The sequence below is a fragment of the Lonchura striata genome, chromosome 20, assembly GCF_050655825.1.
Source record: "Lonchura striata isolate lonStrDom1 chromosome 20, ASM5065582v1, whole genome shotgun sequence".
NCBI classification, from domain to species: Eukaryota; Metazoa; Chordata; class Aves; order Passeriformes; family Estrildidae; genus Lonchura; species Lonchura striata.
The window spans coordinates 15,261,697-15,280,080 of record NC_140722.1 but is presented as its reverse complement, the minus strand read 5'-3'; the positions used below and the strand labels follow the sequence as shown (position 1 = coordinate 15,280,080).

The window sequence follows — 18,384 nt, the reverse complement described above, 5'->3', positions numbered from 1 at the left end:
AGATTTTATTTTATAGCCCAAAATTCTTTCCCTTAAATGGGAAAAAATTATCAGGTTCCTTGGCAGAGAGCCACAACAAGTGTTGAAAAGTGCAAAAAGAACTGAGATAGATAGTGCTTGTGCTACTGAGAGCCCAGGAGCATGGAAATACTGGAATACCGGGGGAAACACTGGAAGCAGGCAGCAAAATATGATCCAAAAATGAACCTTAAGGAAAGATAAAGAGTTGAAGTTTTCAGCTTGTGTAAACTTTTTGGATGCGTTTTGAAGTCCCGGGGGCGCCCCAACCCCCCTCGTTCCAGGCTGGCTTCCCTCCCTGCTGCTGCCCGAGGAGGGGCTGGCAGAGCTGCAGCCCTGCTCGGCTGGCACCGCTCTGGAGGAGGGCAGGAGAGGTGCCCGTGCACACATCGGGTACCAGAGAAGATTCTGGCAGCCCTCCCCCTGGCACAGCCTTTCCCAGGACGTGCATCTCCTCCCGTGGTTGCTCAGGCTCTGTCTGTGCCCACTGAGCACAGGCACTGGCCCCTGGCTCCTCTTCCCAGGATGGTTCTGTCAGACCCACCTTCCCTCTTTCTTGGTGAGGATGACTCTGAGGGGCACGGGAGTCATAGCCCCAGCCTATTCCCTAAGGTGTGCAAATCATCATCTCCTGGCTGTGTCTAGTTCACATCAGGTGTGAGACCAAATCCAATTGCTTCAGGAAGGAAAAATAGACAGATTTCTGCTGGCTGAGGAATGCCAAGCCCCCAGTGGGTCCATTTGTCCCTGACACCCATCTGCTTGGGAACTTGCAAAAGGATCTGAGAAATCTTCTCCTACCTCTCAACAATGTAGGCCAAATGCTTGGGAGAGCCAGGGTCCAGGACCTGGAGGCAGCAGCATTCCCAGGAATTCATGGGCAGGAGCCCTGCCTGCTCTCCCAGCACTCACAGCAGGGCAAGAGGAGCCAGGTCCCCTCCCCGAAGAGCTTCCGCCTGAACTGGGAAGGAACTCCCTGAGCTGGGGAGGTGGCAGTAAGGTAGCCGTGACCTGAACACGTTCCTGCTGGGATTGACTCCTGTCCCACACCCCTCTGACTTCCAGGCCTGGCCTATCGTCTGCCCAGCTCCTCTTTAACAAACACAGGCTGAGGGCTCAGCCTTAGAGGCAAAGCAAACACTGAACTCAGCACAGACAAAATCTACTTCGTGGTCTAATGCTGGAAAAATGCCATCAGCTGAATGTCCTGGAGCGCAGAGTTTCCTGAGGATAATGAGAACAAGAATTGCTCTGCTCTTGCATATGTGGATCCTAAAAGTGGATATGCAGTCAGAGAGCAATCTCACATGGTTCCTGGGAAGAAAGTACCATAATATTCCCTTTCAGCCTGAGAGATGGGTGCCGTGGGATGGGGGATGAATGAGCAGCTAAATGTACTTTAAATCTGAAGAGATGTCCATTAGTGATTCCTACCAAGATTGTTTGCCTTGAGCCTGTTACTGCTGACAGAGGTTGTTGCCACTGTGGGAGAAGCTTTCATTCCAACAGGTTAAGCTTTTTATGGCCCACCTTTTGTGGGAAACTGGTAGAAAATAGGCAGGCCTTGAAAAAAGTTTCACAAAGCAGCCCTTTTTGCTTGGCCACTCCCTGATCTGAATTGCCATAAACACTCTCCTCCCCTCCTTCATGCCATTCCAACAGTAAAAGCTGAAGCTGCTTTGGGATTGGGAACCCTCGCACCATTGGCTGTGAAGGGACATGGTGATGAGGGAGTCAAATTGAATTTCAAGCAACTACTTAATGCTCCTTCCAGTGCTGAGGAAGTGCAGCTTCCCTGGGGACAAGGCTGGGCATCTCCTGCCCCATGGGGCTGGCTCCTTGTGGGGACAGCTTCCAGCTCAGTGACATCCTGTCACAGCACAGCAATAGCATCAATTGCCTCTGGGAAGGGCCACTCCCAGCCTTTTTTGGGTTGTTTTGCATCTGTAACTTGTCTTTAATAAACCACATTTTAATTTGGAGGATTACAAAGATCATTTGAAAGCAGCTTATCTAACAGTCTGTTCTCCTTCCCTGCTTTTCCCCAAAGTGTTTGTGGGTGATGCAGAAGGCTGCAATAAGCCTTTCCTGAAGGCTGTCTCGGATTAAACTTCTCCACATGGGACAGACTACTCTGAATTTTAACGAGCTCTTCTGAAATGCCCTTTTGGCTGTCCTGCGGGGCAGCGGGACCCAGCAGCACCCCAGCGAGGACAAAGGGGAGGCGGCAAGGCAAACGGAGAGCCCTAAATCATGCACTGAAAGTGCAGCTGCACTTCCAGAATGGAGCAACTGAGGCACAGGTGCTGAGGTGCCAGAGGAAAACTGGGGAACGGAGCCATCTGTTTTGGCTCTTCTGGCCCCTCTTTAAGGTGCCAATGACATTTTTCTTTCCCCTTGGGATTTGCAGCCTGAGACCCCTCCTAAAGGCTGTTCTGTGTGCTGCATCTTCCCAAGCATTTCTTAGTGTCCACTTTGTTTTTCAAACAGCAGCAGCTGGAAAAGATCAGAAAACTGCAGATTTTATTTTGGTTTTTAGAAATAGCCCAGCAGTGAGCACTTGTGCAGAGAGCAGAGACCTCAGCTCATCCTCCAGCTCAGTGCCCTCCCTGTCCTCAGATGCTTTTGATTTAGGCACCAAAATTCCCAACAGCCTTGCAACCTTTACTCCAGCACCTGACCCAGTCATCCCCTGTCCAGCTGAGACTAATTTTCTGGCATGACTAAACATCTAAAAAGGTCAACAGCTAAGAAATTTCTATCCTCTCTGAATTCCAGCATTGGAGTCCTCTAAAAAGCATTTTTCTGTTCAAACTCCTCATTATAACACAGAATTCTGGTGAACGTGTTGTTTTCTGTGAAAAGCAGCTGCAGTGCGACTCTCCAGTAAAGCACAGGAGGCTCCTTCTCGCAGAGGGCAAGGATGTGGCAGGGCAGCCCTGGGAATCCTGCTCTGCACTCCTGCCAGCTCTGGAGGGGTTCAGCAGCTCCCAGACCCGGCGGGAGCACAGGAATTCCTGCTGCCTGGCTTTGAGCAGATGAAAAGACGGGGTCTGGCCAAGCTCCCGTGGCTCTGCAGCTCCCACCCAGCTGCGCTTCCAGGCTCTGCTGGCTGGGAGGAGACGGGCCCGAGGGAAGGGGAGAAACGAGCCCAGGTCAAGGACGGCGCTGCGAGCCAGGCTCAGGAAGCCTCCCGGGCCCTGCAGGGGATGTGGCACCCACGGGCAGGGGCGCCCACGGGCAGGGGCACCCATGGGCAGGGGCATTCACGGGCAGGGGCACCCACAGGCAGGGGCACCCACGGGCAGGGGCAGCAATGCAGCTCTGCTGCTCAGCCAGGACAGCACCAGTCCCATCCAGGAGACCTTGGGCTCCACAAAGCAGCTGCAGTTTCTTCCTCGCCTAAAGTTATTGGTCCTGCAGGGGTGTTTTCCAGCTTTCTGCAGTAGAAGCGCTGATAAAATGTGAATTGACTTTTGGGGTGCTACACGTGGCTGCAGAAACCGTTCCCACTTCCAAAGGGCAGGAGGAAGGGAGATGGATGGCAGCAGTGTGGAGGCTGATGTGGGCTGGGTGAATCTCAGGGGCTGCAGCCTCAGGGAATGTGCCACCTCTGGAAGTGAATGCCCATGGTACCAGCAGCTGCTTTTCCATTTAGAGCAGCTAATAGCCCCCAGAACTCCTGCAGACAAGGGAATTCAATGAAGATGCATTGTTGAAAGTCAGACTCAACAACGTGAACAGGTCTCAGTATCTGTTCTTAAACCATCTGTCTTTGTGGATTTCAATTTAGTAAACCAAAAAATACCATTTCAATTTTGCAAAAAAAAAAAAAAAAAAAAAAAAATTGACTAAAACTAGAGTTTCCCAGTGGAAAAAAGTTTAATTAGGATGGGAACAAGAACAAACAATCAGCATTGTCTGGGGAGCAACCCAGGAACTTCAGTGGTTTGTTTTACAAGTCTTTGCAGTGCAATTTGAAACCAAACCTCCCAATCATTTGCTTAATCAGGAGAAATGTGATGCTCCAGGCCTAAGATGGACTAAAGTACATTTAGGGGGTGACTTTGTAGATAGGAACAAATCCTGTAGCCTGCTCACAGTTTGCAGGGTTGAATTCAGCGCTCTCTCAGAGAGCAGCAGCTGTGTCAGCGCTGCGCGCTGAGGAGCTGCAGCCGCAGCAGAGGAGCCTTGCAGCCCTGCAGGAGGCACCTTCACAGCCACCAGCACACCCAGGGACCCCCGGCCTCGTGCCTCTGTGGCACTGGAATGGATCCATTGCAAGCTGCACCCTCCAGATTTTGAAAGTTGTGCTCCCTTGGAACACATCTCCGGGGTGAGCTCCAGTGCTCAGCTCCTGGGAATGGCTGCAGAGCACACACAGCCCCCAGACCCTCAGACACAGCCTCAAAGCTGCGGTCCCACAGGTACAACACTGACATGACAAGGGTGGGCTGGAGTACAGCTTCTACCAATTCATCGCCCCAATGCACTGGTCAGCGTGTTGGTTGGGTTAAAAAGTGACAATTCTCAAGAAAGAGGGAGGTGGAAGATGACAGCCAGGTGATGGAAAGCAAGTCCTTGCTGTTTTACTCAATGTTCAATTGATATTGAACCCTGATGTCCTGTTTTGGGCTGTGATATCCCAAAGTGGTATCTTTGCTTCTTAAACCCCAAGATTTATGACCTAATGTCTTTCAAATCTAGTTCAGAAGAGGTCAACAGAAGGAAGATGCCTCTGAGGGGATAAAGGAGTCGGTGCAGAAGAGCTGCCTCCTATTGCTGTGCTGGGGGGCACCTGCCTGACCTGCCCGGGCTGTTCCATATTCAGTTACTTGTACCTTTGCCAAAGCTAAAAAAGCTCAGGTTGGAATTTTCCGCCATTTGTTGGTCTCTAGAAGGAATGGAAGACCATTTCAGGAAAGTTAGCTACTTTCAATGACTCAGCCAGGTGAAAATTACACAATATTGAGAGGGATAAGATGTTACTGGAGATGGTAAAGAGTAAGGGTTTCCTCTGACATTTGCCAGTTGCACTTCTCTGTAGATTAACAAGGGAGAGGAATTAGGATTTTATGAGAAAACCTTAATTTTAGCATTTCATACCAACCAGCAGCTTTATCTTGCAATCCAAGTATCCTTTTTACAAACTAACAGAGTGAAATTACTTCAACTACACCACCCTAATGAAACCAACAGAGTAGAGCCAGCATTCTGGGAGATCTCCCACTGTATTGCAACAATAAATAATTCCTGCAGTTTAGGGCTTTTCCTGATCCATGGTATAGCACCCAATTTTTAATTAAATAGATAAACAAGAACTTCTAAAAGCATCTACACAATTTGCTGGGCAATAAACATAAACATAACAGATGGTTTTGTGGTGTAATCATGCACTGGAGAAAACAAAGGCACACGGTAAATTTTCCATGTGATGACCTTTCTCTCAGACTAAGGGACTTCAACTCGATTTGGGACCATCCCTGGGTGGATTTGGGACCATCCCTGGGCTGGATTTGGGACCATCCCTGGGTGGATTTGGGACCATCCCTGGGTGGATTTGGGACCATCCCCAAGCTGGATTTGGGACCATCCCTGGGTGGATTTGGGACCATCCCTGGGTGGATTTGGGACCATCCATGGGCTGGATTTGGGACCATCCCTGGGTGGATTTGGGACCATCCCTGGGTGGATTTGGGACCATCCCCAAGCTGGATTTGGGACCATCCCTGGGTGGATTTGGGACCATCCCTGGGCTGGATTTGGGACCATGCCTGGGTGGATTTGGGACCATCCCTGGGTGGATTTGGGACCATCCCCAAGCTGGATTTGGGACCATCCCTGGGTGGATTTGGGACCATCCCCAAGCTGGATTTGGGACCATCCCTGCCAGGAGAGCTGCACTGTGCCCCCCGCTGCTTTCGGTACCCTCCCACCCCACAGCTGCTCCAGCAGTGAGATGTTTTCCACTCCTCCAGGGGTTCTCTTCTTTGCTCCCCGAGGATGCTGACTGGGCCGAAGCAGAATTCGGGCCGCACACAGCAGGGCTGAGGGGAGCAGAGCCCGCGGAGTCCGGGTCAGAGGCGTCCTGAGCCCACCGCACCCTGCGGTGCCCCGTTCCGCCCCGGGGCTCGGAGCGGCAGCACGGCAGCAAAGCCGCTCGCTCTGCGCTGCCGAGGGAAGGACGAGCGGGGCTCGGGCTCAAACCGCTGCTAAATTTAAGGGCTGCGCTGGGTTGTTATGGCAACAGGAATTCCAGCCACCACCGCGGGCTCCTCCGACGCCTCCCCGCCATCCTCTGCAGAGCCCAGCTTTGCATCACGCAGCAGCCTGGGCTGCAGGGGAGGGGAAATGTGCAGCTCATCTCACAGAGAGCCTGCTCCTGTGAGCGGAAAGCAAATGAGAAGGGCTTTAATGGGGCCCAGCTCAGCACAGAAAGGCTCAGAGCCGCCCCGCAGGCACTGGGAGCCCCGGCGTGCCAAACCCAGTGGTGTGGCCCCAGGGGCAGCCACAGGGCTGCCGTGCGGCCTGGGGAGTGTCCTGCGGGGTGGGAATGACCCTCCTCCCACTGCTCAGCAGGACAGACCCTCACAAACACCAGCACCAGCTCCGTTTCCTTGGTCTGACTGGTGAAATCTGCATTTCATCCACACATCCATCTATGTACTTATATGGTCCTCATCTCCACCATGTCCAAATCTCAAGGGCTACCAGGACATGGTTTGCTTTTCTTTTGCAGCTATCGTGCTGGAATTCATAAACAGAAAAGCTGTGTGTGAGACACATGCCCTGCTACCACAGCCTCGGCTGGAGCCCTGCATCCAAGTTTGGGCACTGCTCATCAAGGACGTCAGGCCCCGCTGAGGGAGAGCAGAGGACAGCAAAAGGAGTGACCAGAGACGTAGAAAACAGCCTCTGAGGAGAGGTGGAGGAAAATGGTCCACTCATGGAAACGGAAGGCAGAGCAGGGATGGGGTAACACTTTTCCATTCATAAAAGGCTTCTGTAGAAGATTGCAATGGTTTGTGTTCCTTCTCTGCTGGGAACTGGACAAAATATAGCAGGATGGGAGCATTAGGATGACTGTGGGGAAAAATGGGTAAAGTCCTGGGGTAGTGTGTGCAAGGAGAATAGGGAGTGCAGACATCATTGGCCTTTCAAGAAAAAGATCCTTAAGCACCTGTCTGGATGGTCTAGACATATTGATCCTGGCTTGGTACAGGAGGATGGATTAGGGTACATCTCCATCTCCCTTCCTGCCACGCTGTGGCTGTTCTGTGAGAACCTCACGTGTGCATTGCAGCTACACACCCCAGCAGCCACCTGGAGCAGCAGGAGTCATCTTGGTTGCAGTGACCAGAATTAGGGCTGGTGTTTCAGAAGGTTTTCAGGGTCCCCTGGGCCCACCTCATGTCACACACTCAGCAGTTCTCAACCTGGCCACACCAGCCTGGGAGCTCAGTGTCCCAGCAGCAGCACTCAAGGGGTCTCTGCTCCACTTCTTCTCAGGGATTCTCCTTTACCTCTAACTAGCAAATCCTGTTATTAATCTGTTGACCCCCCTTTTAGAAATGGCAGTTATGCAACAACACCTTCCTGCAGCCCATCAGTTCCTCGTTTCCAAAGCTGCTGCTGCTAAACTCTCTTGCCTGTTCTGGAATTAACAGCACCTTCACACCAACATGCCAGTCAGTCCCAATGGGGTGGCTGCTGAGCAGCAGGGCAGCTTGAATCCCAACTGATTTGAATGGAAAATATTTTTAAAAAATGATAATTGAAAAAAAGAGAAAATGAAGAGTTGCTGGTAACCAAAAGAAGCAGAAGAGGAACCGCTGCATCATCCAGCTACACCCACACATCAGCTTTGCAGCATGTCCTCTGCTTCAGTCACTCCTCCCAACTCACCTTGAACTGCTGCCATGGCTGAGGGGAACTTGAGAGAAATAGGAGAAGCCAGAAGAACACCAGGCCTACATTACCCTAAAAATAAACACCTGAAAGGACCCAGAGTTATTCCGAGGTGAGCAGCTGGAGTGAGCAGAGCCCACAAAGCAGCCCATGGGTCAGTGACAACACCCCGTGGTGACAAAGCAGGGGCTGACAGAAGCCCCATCCTGGCTCACACATGGCACCGAGGCCTTCAGGGGGCTGTGAAAGAACCTCTTAACAGCAAGACCACAGCTGCTGGAGGAAAAGCAGCCCATCAGCGGTGCAGCAAAGTATCAGATGGACCAGCTTAGGTATTTTTGTTCTTGGTAATAAATAAATAAATAAAATTGTGATGATTAAGTGGAAGCAAAATAGCCCTGTTATTGATACAAGTGCCTTTGCAGTACATTAAACCCAAGTAATTTAAAGACCAGAGCATTTCATATAAATAATTAATTAATTTTTGGTTAGCACAACGCCACTATAGCTGCCCAAATTTTTGAAGAGGGGGTTGCTTTTTAATTAGAATATGGTCATTACAAATGCACGTGGGTCTTTAATCATTCATGTTGGAAACAAGCAGACTTGGTCATGCATCAGAAAGAATAAAGCAGCTGTTATCTGTCTCTAGATCACACCCAGCAAACCTCAGGACTGCAAATAAGCAAGGAATGCCTTGTGATGGAGGGTGTTTTCATCACCTGTGCAGCACAGGGAAGAAGCATTTGCTGGGGTTAACAGAGGAGAATGAAGAGCTGGACAGCCAAAGAGATGCAGAACCAGCCTGCCCCAGCACCAGCTCTAACAGGTTCTCCCCAGCAGACAGGGATGTTATGAAGGTGGACAGCCTGAGTGCAGATGATTTCTTTTAAGGGTTTAATTGCTTTCTTGCTAATAAGCCTGCAGGCGAGCACCCTCTCCCTCCTTTCCCAGATCTCTGGCTTGGTGGAGAGTCCCAGCTGGTTTGTGGGGTCTGGGTCTGGCCCAGGCAAGGACAGTGCAGCAGGATCCCCAGTCCTGAGCAGTGGATGTTGAAGGGTCTCCCAGCTGCTTTGCTGCTCTGGATTTTCAGATGGAACTTTCCAGAGACACTCCCTTCTCTCCTGCATGCAAACAGAAGCCAAAATTCAGGTGAGGACATGAAGGCTTGCTGCAGTCATTGCAGCAGGTTTGCCCAGGTCAGGCTCCGCAGCTCAGACACGAAGCCCAGAGCCGGAGGGCACCGAGCACCAAGCCCACAGCCCGTGCCAGCCTGTGCCAGCAGTGCCATCTATTGCCATGCTCGGAGCCAGCTTGGGCCAGAGAGGAGAGAGGGAAAAGGCTAATTCCCACCTGGAGCAGCGGAGACTTCCCCGTTAACCCCCACACTGCTCCACCTCTCTAAAACAGCAGAGCTTTTAAATACCTCTCTGTGTTAGACCACGCTAATCTCAAACCCTGTGATACCTGAGAGCCGAGTTCCCCATCAGAGCCTGGGCTCCTCAGCGATCATCTCCATCAAGTCCATCTCCAAGTCCAACTCCCTCAGGTCCCAGCAGGAGAAACCATTGTCCTTGGCCAGCAGAAAGCAGCCAGGAAAGCAGGGCTCAGTGAGTCTGCACAGCCTGCCCGAGCAGCAGCCACTCTGAGGGCTCTGCACTGCTAGATACACCTCGGGAGAAACATCCATTCTCAAGGGGTCTTAAAGGAAAAGAGAACAAAACAGCAGCTGTACCCAGCACGCCCTGCCGAGGGCTGCCGGGCAGAGTCGGTCTCCATCCTGCCCCCGAAGCACCAGCAGAGGCAGCTGGGGTGTGCAGCCTCCTCACCCTGCCCGAGCGGGCCTTGGGGACACCAGTGAACAAAGAAAAACATTCCACTTCTTCACTTCACTTTAGCCAAACATTTCAGCAGCTTGTCTCTTCCCTCACACATCTTGCAATACTTTGTCATCATAAATTGCCTCTGGTTTATGTTAACTAAAACCCTCTCTTGTTCAGTATCTGGTTTGAAAAACGTTGGCAATAGGCATGAGTTCAGAGCAGATTTATATCCACAGACCATGTGGAGCACTGGGATGAGTTTCCCAGAATATGAACCCAAATTTACCAAATAAGAACAGGAAAAACCCAAAGAACTCATTCACATCATCCAGCTTGCACATGGCAGATTCACAAGGGCAGCGGGAATCCGACAACATGAACCACAGGCAGACGTTGCAGTGGATATGGAAGAAAAACAGGGACTGAAGTGTCTCAGGAGGAGAGAGAACTTGAAAGGTATGCAGGATCAAGTTCAAAAATTCACTACATCCTAAACTGCACCTAGTGGGACACAGGAGATGCTTCCAGGGGATCAGCTGCTGCCACTGGCTTGCACAGGGTTTGGGAGCAGGGACATGTGAGTTAAGCCTTCAAGTCACCTGGATTTTCCAAGAGACACATAACTCCCAACAGACTCCCCACTGTGGAAAAACCCTCTGAAGATAGAGTCGTGGGATGTGCAGAAACACCTCTCTCCTTTTCCAAGTGCCTTCCCAGATTGTCCCAGCTTACATCCCAACCCCAGTCCAACACCTGGCTTTTGGGCCAAACAGGCAGGGAAGGAAAACAGGGAGCTCAAATATGTTCAAGCTTAAAAAAAAAAAAAAAACCCAAAAAAAAAACCCCAACCTATCTTTTTTTTTTTTTCTTTGAAACAAAGCAGTGACATTGTTTAAAAGAAGAAAAATGTTGACAAACAATAATAAACAAAAGGACTAAACAGAAAGGTAAAATAGCACAAACATAAAACATAATTTTTGAATTTCAGGACAGATCTGAGCTCTCTGCAGCTCAGAACATTATCTGGTTTTGGTCAGGGGGCAAGAAAATCCCCAGCAGACCAGACCCACTCTGTAAAGGGGCAGTGAGAAGGGGATCTTTACTGGGCAGGAGATTAAACAGGTGAAAAGCAGTTACAGTGATTTCTTCTTGTTAGGTGGCAGCTGCAAGAGCAGGGATAACTCACCAGGGGGACTCGGGTGGTGTCACAAGGCTGCCTGGGAGCACCTTCGAGGCTCGGCTTCATCTCAGGCCGAGAAAGCAAAAGCCCCCAGCTGCTTCCCCAGCGGCTGCCCTGGGCACGTGGGGGCTTCGCTTTCCCTGTGCACTCGGGACCTGTGAGAAGCTGGGATTGCTCCCCTCCGGCAAGAACCGCACCCCGCTGTTCCCCAGGCACGGAGAAATTCCGTGTTCTCCGGGAGAGGGCCAGCGGTGCCGTGTGTCGGTGGGGAGACGGCGTGACAGCCCCGCAGGGGGGACGCGGGGCACGGGACACGGGGGCACAGGGACACAGGGACACGGGAGACAGGGACACAGGGACACGGGACACGGGGACACGGGGACACGGGAGACAGGGACACGGGGACACGGGGACACGGGGACACGGGAGACAGGGACACGGGGACACGGGACACGGGGACACGGGGACACGGGGCAGGGGACACCGGGACACGGGGACACGGGGCAGGGGACACGGGGCACAGGGACACGGGACACGGGGACACAGGGACACAGGGACGCGGGGCAGGGGACACGGGGACACGGGGACACGGGGACACGGGGACACGGGGCAGGGGACACGGGGCACAGGGACACGGGACACGGGGACACAGGGACACAGGGACACGGGACACGGGGACACAGGGACACAGGGACACGGGACACGGGACACAGGGACGTGGGGACACGGGGACACGGGGACACGGGGACACGGGACACAGGGACACGGGGACACGGGGACGCGGGGACACGGGGACACGGGGACGCGGGGACGCGGGGACACGGGACACGGGACACGGGGACACAGGGACACAGGGACACGGGACACGGGGACACAGGGACACAGGGACACGGGACACGGGACACAGGGACGTGGGGACGCGGGGACGCGGGGACACGGGGACACAGGGACGCGGGGACGGGCACGCGTGGCAGCCTCGCAGCCGGGCCGGGGCCGCTCCTCCCGGCGCCGCCAGAGATCGCTGTGGGAGCGCGCGCGGCCAGCGGCTCGGCCCGGCCCGAAGCCCGGCCCAAGGCCCGGCCCGAGGCCCGGCCCGAAGCCCGGCCCGAAGCCCGGCCCAAGGCCCGGCCCGAAGCCCGGCCCGAGGCCCGGCCCGAAGCCCGGCCCGAAGCCCGGCCCGAAGCCCGGCCCGAAGCCCGGCCCGAAGCCCGGCCCGAAGCCCGGCCCGAAGCCCGGCCCGAAGCCCGGCCCGGCTCCAGCCTGGCACGGCCCGGCCCGGCCCGGCCCCAGCCCAGCCCCGCTGCCGAGTGCCCGGTCCCGGTCGCCCCGAGCCCCCATCCCACCTGCGGGGCTAAGCCCCCTTGTTGAGCTGCGGGCTGGGGCTGTGGGGGCCCGGGCTGCGCTCCTCCAGCCGGCCCGGGCGGTGTGGGGCCGGGCTCTTTCTGCCTCGGCCCGGGCCCGCGGTCCCTCGCCAGCCGCGGCCGGGCACCCCTCGAGCGGAGCGGGGCCCGCGCAGGCACCGCAGGCTCCGGCGGCGAGGCGGACGGGGCTCGGCAGGGCTCCTCGCGAAGGCTGAGCTGTGCCCGGGAGCCCCCGCTGGCCCCGGCGCCGGACAGCCGCTGCCCTTTGTGCTGCCGTGCCGCCCGGCCGTGGCTCACCCCGACACACACTCCGAGGCACAGCGGGAACGAGCTCTGTTAAGCACGGCATCCTGCTCAGCCGCCGTGGCCCAGCCGCATCCCCGCCAGCACCAGGGCGTGGCATCCGCCAGCGGGCTCAGGGACCAGCCAGGCCCCGCTGCCCGCGGGGAGCGTGTGCTCCTGCTTCACCCAGTGATACCAGGCGATTGCTGGTCTCCCCCTCCTGATCACGGTACTGATCACGGGAGAACACCGGGAAGCGGGAGAAGCCCCTCTTTGGCGGCTGGTTTTTTGTCAGGTTGGGGTTTTTGGCACACTGCAGAGCCGGGGGATGTCGCAGCGCAGGAGGCTGAGCTGTTCTCAGCCCGCGCAGGGAGCGCTCTCCCCTGCAGCGGGGCTGCGCCCGGGGAAGCCGTGGCTCGGCACTGCCGGGGCAGCGCTGGCCGCGCCGGGCCGTGCCGGGCCGTGCCGGGGCCAAGCCGGGCTCTCGCAGGGCTCCTTCCCTCGGCACAGCCCACCCAAAGGGGCTCTGCTCCCCGCTCTTGTGTTTGTTGCTGGGCCCAGCAAGGGGGTCCCGTGCAGCCCCCCGGGACACGGGCTGGGCCTGCCCTGCCCGTCTCGTTGTTCCCGCATAGGGGCATCCTACCTAGGGGCATCCATCTCCCCCATCTCCAGGGGCATCCATCCCCCCAGCCCCTGCCCCCGTGTGGGGGTCACACTGCAGAGAGACCCCCGCAGCTGGGTACCCCTGGAGGACCACGGGGATTGCCCAGGCAGGTCAGGAACTCCCATCGCGGCAGGAGCAGGAGTCCCACGGGCTCCCACCCTCCTCCTGCGGGCACTGGGGCAGCGGGGCCGCCTGGGCAGGCGGCGGCAGGGGCTGGAAGGAGCCTGTCACCCCCAGGCTCCAGCGCCGCGGGTGGGAAGAAGCTTCCCAGAAGACGGAGAGCTAAAAAAAGGCAAGGCTTGGAGCAACCCAGGGCTGCCAGCTATTTATTCTAGCATGCCTGTATGCTGCAGAGCAGGAGAAAGATATTTTAAAGCTGCTGCAAGGAAGCTTGTCTATCTGCCTGGGTTTGTTGTTCAAAAATTCAATCACCAACAGTCCCCACCACCAGCCCTGCACCACCTTCAGCCAAGTGCCTTCCTAACACTCTAAGCAGCCAACCCCTCCATCGGAACTACACTGAAGCAGATGCTTGGAAAAAAGGCTTAGGCACCAACACATCAGGAAGAGTTTGGGGAGCATCCACATGTCACACACAGTTTATTTCTGTCCAGTCCTAATGAGAAAGTTCTAGCCAGCTTTGAGCATCAAGGGCTCACCCTTACTGACTCAAATTCTCATAGGCACTTACCCCTCACCTCCTACTAAAAAAGCACACCCCAGTCTCCTGTTAAAAAAAAAAAAAAAGCAAAGCACTGCAATCTCTGTTCTTGGATATGTATTTTTTACTGAAAAAATCATTCATAAATTAACAAATACAAAAATGTACAAACACATGGGTAAATAAATGTAATGACACAAAGGATTGCTTTGCTGAGAAGTGTGTGTGTGTTGTAAAACACTAATCTTCAGTGCAAAAACGTCCCCCTGGCACCTCTTAAAAACATAACAGTAAGCTCAAAAGCCATGATGATGGAAAGATGCTTGAGAGTTTAAAGCCACTTCTGATGGTGAGGGGCCTGAAGTGCACGGCCGATGCTCAGACGGTACCTCCCTTAGAGAAGCAGAGCTTTACGGAGAATTGACTGTCAATAAATAGTTTTGCAAATAAAACCCACATGGCTCATCTAAAAAAAATAAATCGGCATCGCACAGGACCTGCCCTTCAGCAGGGCTGACTGGTGGCGCTGACGTGGAAGGGGCAAACGAGTGGCCTTGTCGAACTTCAGCTGCCAGAATATGTACAAGTTCTCCTTAATACAAGAATTTTTACACCATAACAGCACATGCGCTTGACAGTATGTTTTTAACAGTTACATTTACTATACAGTATTTGACATAGCTGATAAGATTAACAGTGCACATTTTCAGATAATCCACATTTTAAGAAGGGGAAAAAAAATTCAACATGGTTAGAACGAAGGATGGGATGCTGCTGGGGATGGACCCTTCTGTGCCAACCGCAGAGTGCAGTTCTGAGCAGAGGTAACAGCTTTTGTTCCACACCAGGTGTGCCGGGCATCAGGGACATGGAAGGCTGAGGATCCCAACTAAGGTAGTTCAACACTGACTCACACACACATGCATGATTCTGGGGTAGTGAACTTGGACTAGTTGAAATACATTCCTTGTTTGAAGCACCATTAAACAAAGACAGGTTTCTAGCAAGGTCTCAAGATGAAAGAAAAGAGGGGCAGGGCAATGCGGGTTCAACACCCCAAAAGGGTCCACGTGAATTACAGATCAAGACTCCGAAGCAAACGTCTTTATTGCTGTATGCGCCAGAAAAAGCAAATTCTCACCTCTGCCTATAAATAACCAGGCTGAATCCCCTCGGGAAGCGAGTTTAAAGCACATGTAAGTTCAGAGACTTTAAAACTTAGTTACAAACTCATCAGCGCTTTTCAAGGACAGGCTCGCTGTCCTCTCATGCCAGCTGATAAGATCTACACAAACTCGTGTTTTCTAAACTAACGTTTTCTGGATACAGGTTAGGAATGCCCTGGGCAGTCACACCCACCACAGATGCGTATGGGGATCATACGTCCACGGAACTGAGAAAACAGTGTAAACCATGAGAAGTTAAGGAAACTGAAGGCAAACAATGCAATGAAAAGAGTTAAAGTCCTTCAGAGGTCGAGTACCCGCCCTTGTTGTGTGGAAATACAAACCAGGACCAACACCCAATGTATTTACATTTAAGTCAGAGAGGTCCAGTGAAAGTGGTGGTGTCAGTGCTGTGCAAGGGCTGGACTGTGTCCGTGGGGACAGGGCCTGAAGTCCAGCCTGCCCACGGTGGCTGTGAAGAAAAGAGGGATTGACACTGGATAGCTGGACGGGCTGTCAGACCAAACTCTGGCTCCCAGTCCTCATATTTTCAGGTGTCCTTCATGTCTGTCACTGAGCTGTGACCCCGTCCCACCGGCTGTGCCTGTGCCAGTGCTGCCAGGTACCGAGCACAGCACCTCTGTGCTGCTGGATTTACACAATAAACACAGGCTAAACCAACCTCCCAAACCGCTCCAGCACGTTCCAGAGCAAGGGCAGTGCTGCTGTGTGGGGTGGGCTCACGTGGGAGCAGCGGCTCCATCCTGGCCCCCGGGCTCGGCCCCGCCGCCAGCAGGACACGGAGCCACAGCCACGGGCTGCCTTCCACATGGCTCCGGGACTCATCTGCACACCACACGGCCAAAGGGACAGAAAAGGGAGGGTTTTTAATGAATATTCCCCATTTCCTCACCCTCCCTGGAACCAGCCAGCCCTGTGGTTTCTGGAATGAGTGATGACCCGGCTGTATTTCTCACCCCCTGCACTGGAAGGTTCTGGGCCCTGGCCCACAAACATTTCTGCATATGCCCAGCTGGAATCATGAGAGCAGTCTCAGTGGCTTACAAGGGAACACCTTGCACAAGTACAGTGATGCTCACACAAGTGTTTACAGAACTCAGGACTAAAATGAGTGACCGTATGTAAACCTCTTGCTTGGACTTGAGCCATAGGAGAAAAATAAAAGGGGCGATTTACACAGAATATTTACACTTACACTTCTTTAAGAAGCGATTCTGTTGTATGTACTTCAAGCAGGTCATTAAAAAAACCGCACAGACATAGAAGAATGGCATCAGAAATAGTTTGATCTCCCACCAGGGCAGTCGCCAACCAAATTGCTCATGACGTTCACTGTCAAGAAGCCAGAGTCCCTCAGCTGAGCCGCTTCCCGGAGGAGAAAGCACATCCCAGGAGAGTCCCAGTGCCAGAGATTGCTAGAGGAGGAATGTGGAGACGAGAGCAGCAGGTCGAACTGTTGTCCTGAAACCCAGAAAGCAAGTGGCAGAAAAACCAAAGAGACTGCTGAGCTCGCTGCCCAGGTATCGGTCTGGATTGGTACAGCTAGGGCAATTTGTGCGTGCACCTTCAGCCTCATTCTCCACAATACTGTGATCCTTCATTAGACAAAGTGTTGCTTGTCCTCAATAACCCTTGGAAAAGAAAGTCTAGCGTGGTGCTCTCTTGGTAGAGGGCAGAGCAAAGTTATTTTCTGCTCTTAATATTCAGTCACCAGAGCCAGCTCCGGTGTCAGGTTAACAGTGATGTTCTTATACAAGGCGTCATATGTGACGTTTGGAAAGTAGTTCAAGTTATTGAGGCCGTCCAGGGCTTGCCTTTCTTTTGACTTCCTCAGCAAGGCGTACCTGTGCAACGAGAACCAGAGGCCAGAGTCACTTCCACGTATCTCACAGCACCTGCAAACTCCTCCCAGGGCTACTGGAACACCTTTCAAGGAGCCAGGCCCAGGAGCAGCTACAAAACAACAAACTTCTGAGTCCTTAATAAAGGCAACCATCAGATTTAAATACTCTGTGTTAGTAAATATCAGAAAATTCCAGAAAAGTCCATCCCTTGATAAAGGGCAAAATGCTCACTGTGCAACCAGCAAGCATTCAGCTGCCAAAAGAACCTGTGGCACCTGCCCAAAGCCTGCAGGTCCCACTCCCAGGAGGGGGCTGAGCCCGGGGGCCCTGCCAAGCCCACCCTCCACACCATCCCAGAGAGACGCAGCTCAGGGGTGATGTGCTTCTTGTCACTCTCATGAAACCAGACATGAACAAGAATAGAACTAAATTTGCTTTAGTCTGAGGGATGGGGGCGAGGAAGTAAAACCAGCAGAATGGTGGCATGGGGAAGGAAACTGCAGCTGGTGCACAAAGCAGCCTCAAACACATTTAGAGGCAGTGTGAGGAGACAGAAGGAGAAGGGCTGTGAGGGGAAAATAGGCAGATATAGCTCAGCAGGACAGTGACTCCCTTCAGCACAGTGCTGGGGGCCTGGAGGCCCCAGGCTGAGTGGGAGCTGGGTAAGACCTGGGGACAGAGAAGGGACCAGGGAAGGCTCCTGCCATGAGGCTGGGGAAGGGGCTGGGTGAGAACAAAGAGGGAACCAGAGCTCAGTCTCATGGCATTATCAGCCTGCCATGCTTCACTGGTTTGACTAAATATATTTTTTTAAACCAAAAGCAACTTCTCTTTTTCAAGACTGAAGTAAGAGAAGCATCTCTGACTGGCTGCATTCTGTCCAACAGAGAAATGAAAAGTAGGGCTAAAGACAGAAACTCAAATGGAAACACCACCAAAAATGAGTCTTCTGCAAAAAAAGACCATCAGACAGCTCAAATTTCTGCAGCAGCAGCCTACAGCCCCTCTGCAGAACAGAGCTTGCCCTGCTTGTCCAGCAGCTGCTCAGCTACAAGTGTTAATTCCTGAAGCTGTTTGTGAAAGATGCATTTCTCTGGTTTTCTGTTGCACAGCTTTCAGAAGACTCAAATTCCACTGTGATCTTCAGGCAAAAGCAATCAGTGAACCCGTGCACTCTGAAACAACCCTGGCCTGGGACAAAGGGGCTGGAGCCCTCCTGGGGAGCTCAGTGCCTGTCCTCCTTGGGTCCAGGGGACAGCTACTGATCCCGATGGATGTCTGCAGCCTCTCCAGAGAGCAAACCCGAGTTCAGGGCTCTCTAAGCCACCCAAGCTTGGGGCCAAGCAGCAGAAAGGAGAATGGAGAGGGTGCTGCTGTTGGACTTGGTGGGTGCTGCAGGGACACCCTGCAGGACAGCCCTGCTCCATGCTGCCTCAGGCTGAGCTGTGCCTCCTTC

At 53.5% G+C, this 18,384-nt stretch overlaps 2 protein-coding genes across 3 annotated transcripts in view; both read right to left on the bottom strand.

The window, feature by feature from the left end:
• Positions 1 to 5,285: 5,285 nt before the first annotated feature.
• On the bottom strand, positions 5,286 to 16,685 carry LOC146765749 (uncharacterized). The gene is made up of 6 exons (XM_085558383.1): positions 16,649 to 16,685; positions 16,381 to 16,545; positions 15,808 to 15,909; positions 13,395 to 13,499; positions 10,936 to 12,189; positions 5,286 to 9,627 (listed from the first exon to the last, which is right to left on the bottom strand). The coding sequence occupies exons 1-5, from the start codon at positions 16,683 to 16,685 to the stop codon at positions 10,997 to 10,999; spliced, it is 1,602 nt and encodes a 533-aa protein (XP_085414509.1). The 3' UTR covers positions 5,286 to 9,627; positions 10,936 to 10,996.
• B4GALT5 (beta-1,4-galactosyltransferase 5) overlaps positions 14,000 to 18,384 on the bottom strand; it is a 34,720-nt gene continuing 30,335 nt past the window's right edge. For both annotated transcript variants that reach the window (XM_021539206.3, XM_085558347.1), the window contains exon 9: positions 14,000 to 16,928. In XM_021539206.3, the coding sequence (XP_021394881.1) occupies positions 16,781 to 16,928 (148 nt within the window). In that variant the 3' untranslated portion in view covers positions 14,000 to 16,780. The remainder of the gene's footprint in view (positions 16,929 to 18,384) is intronic.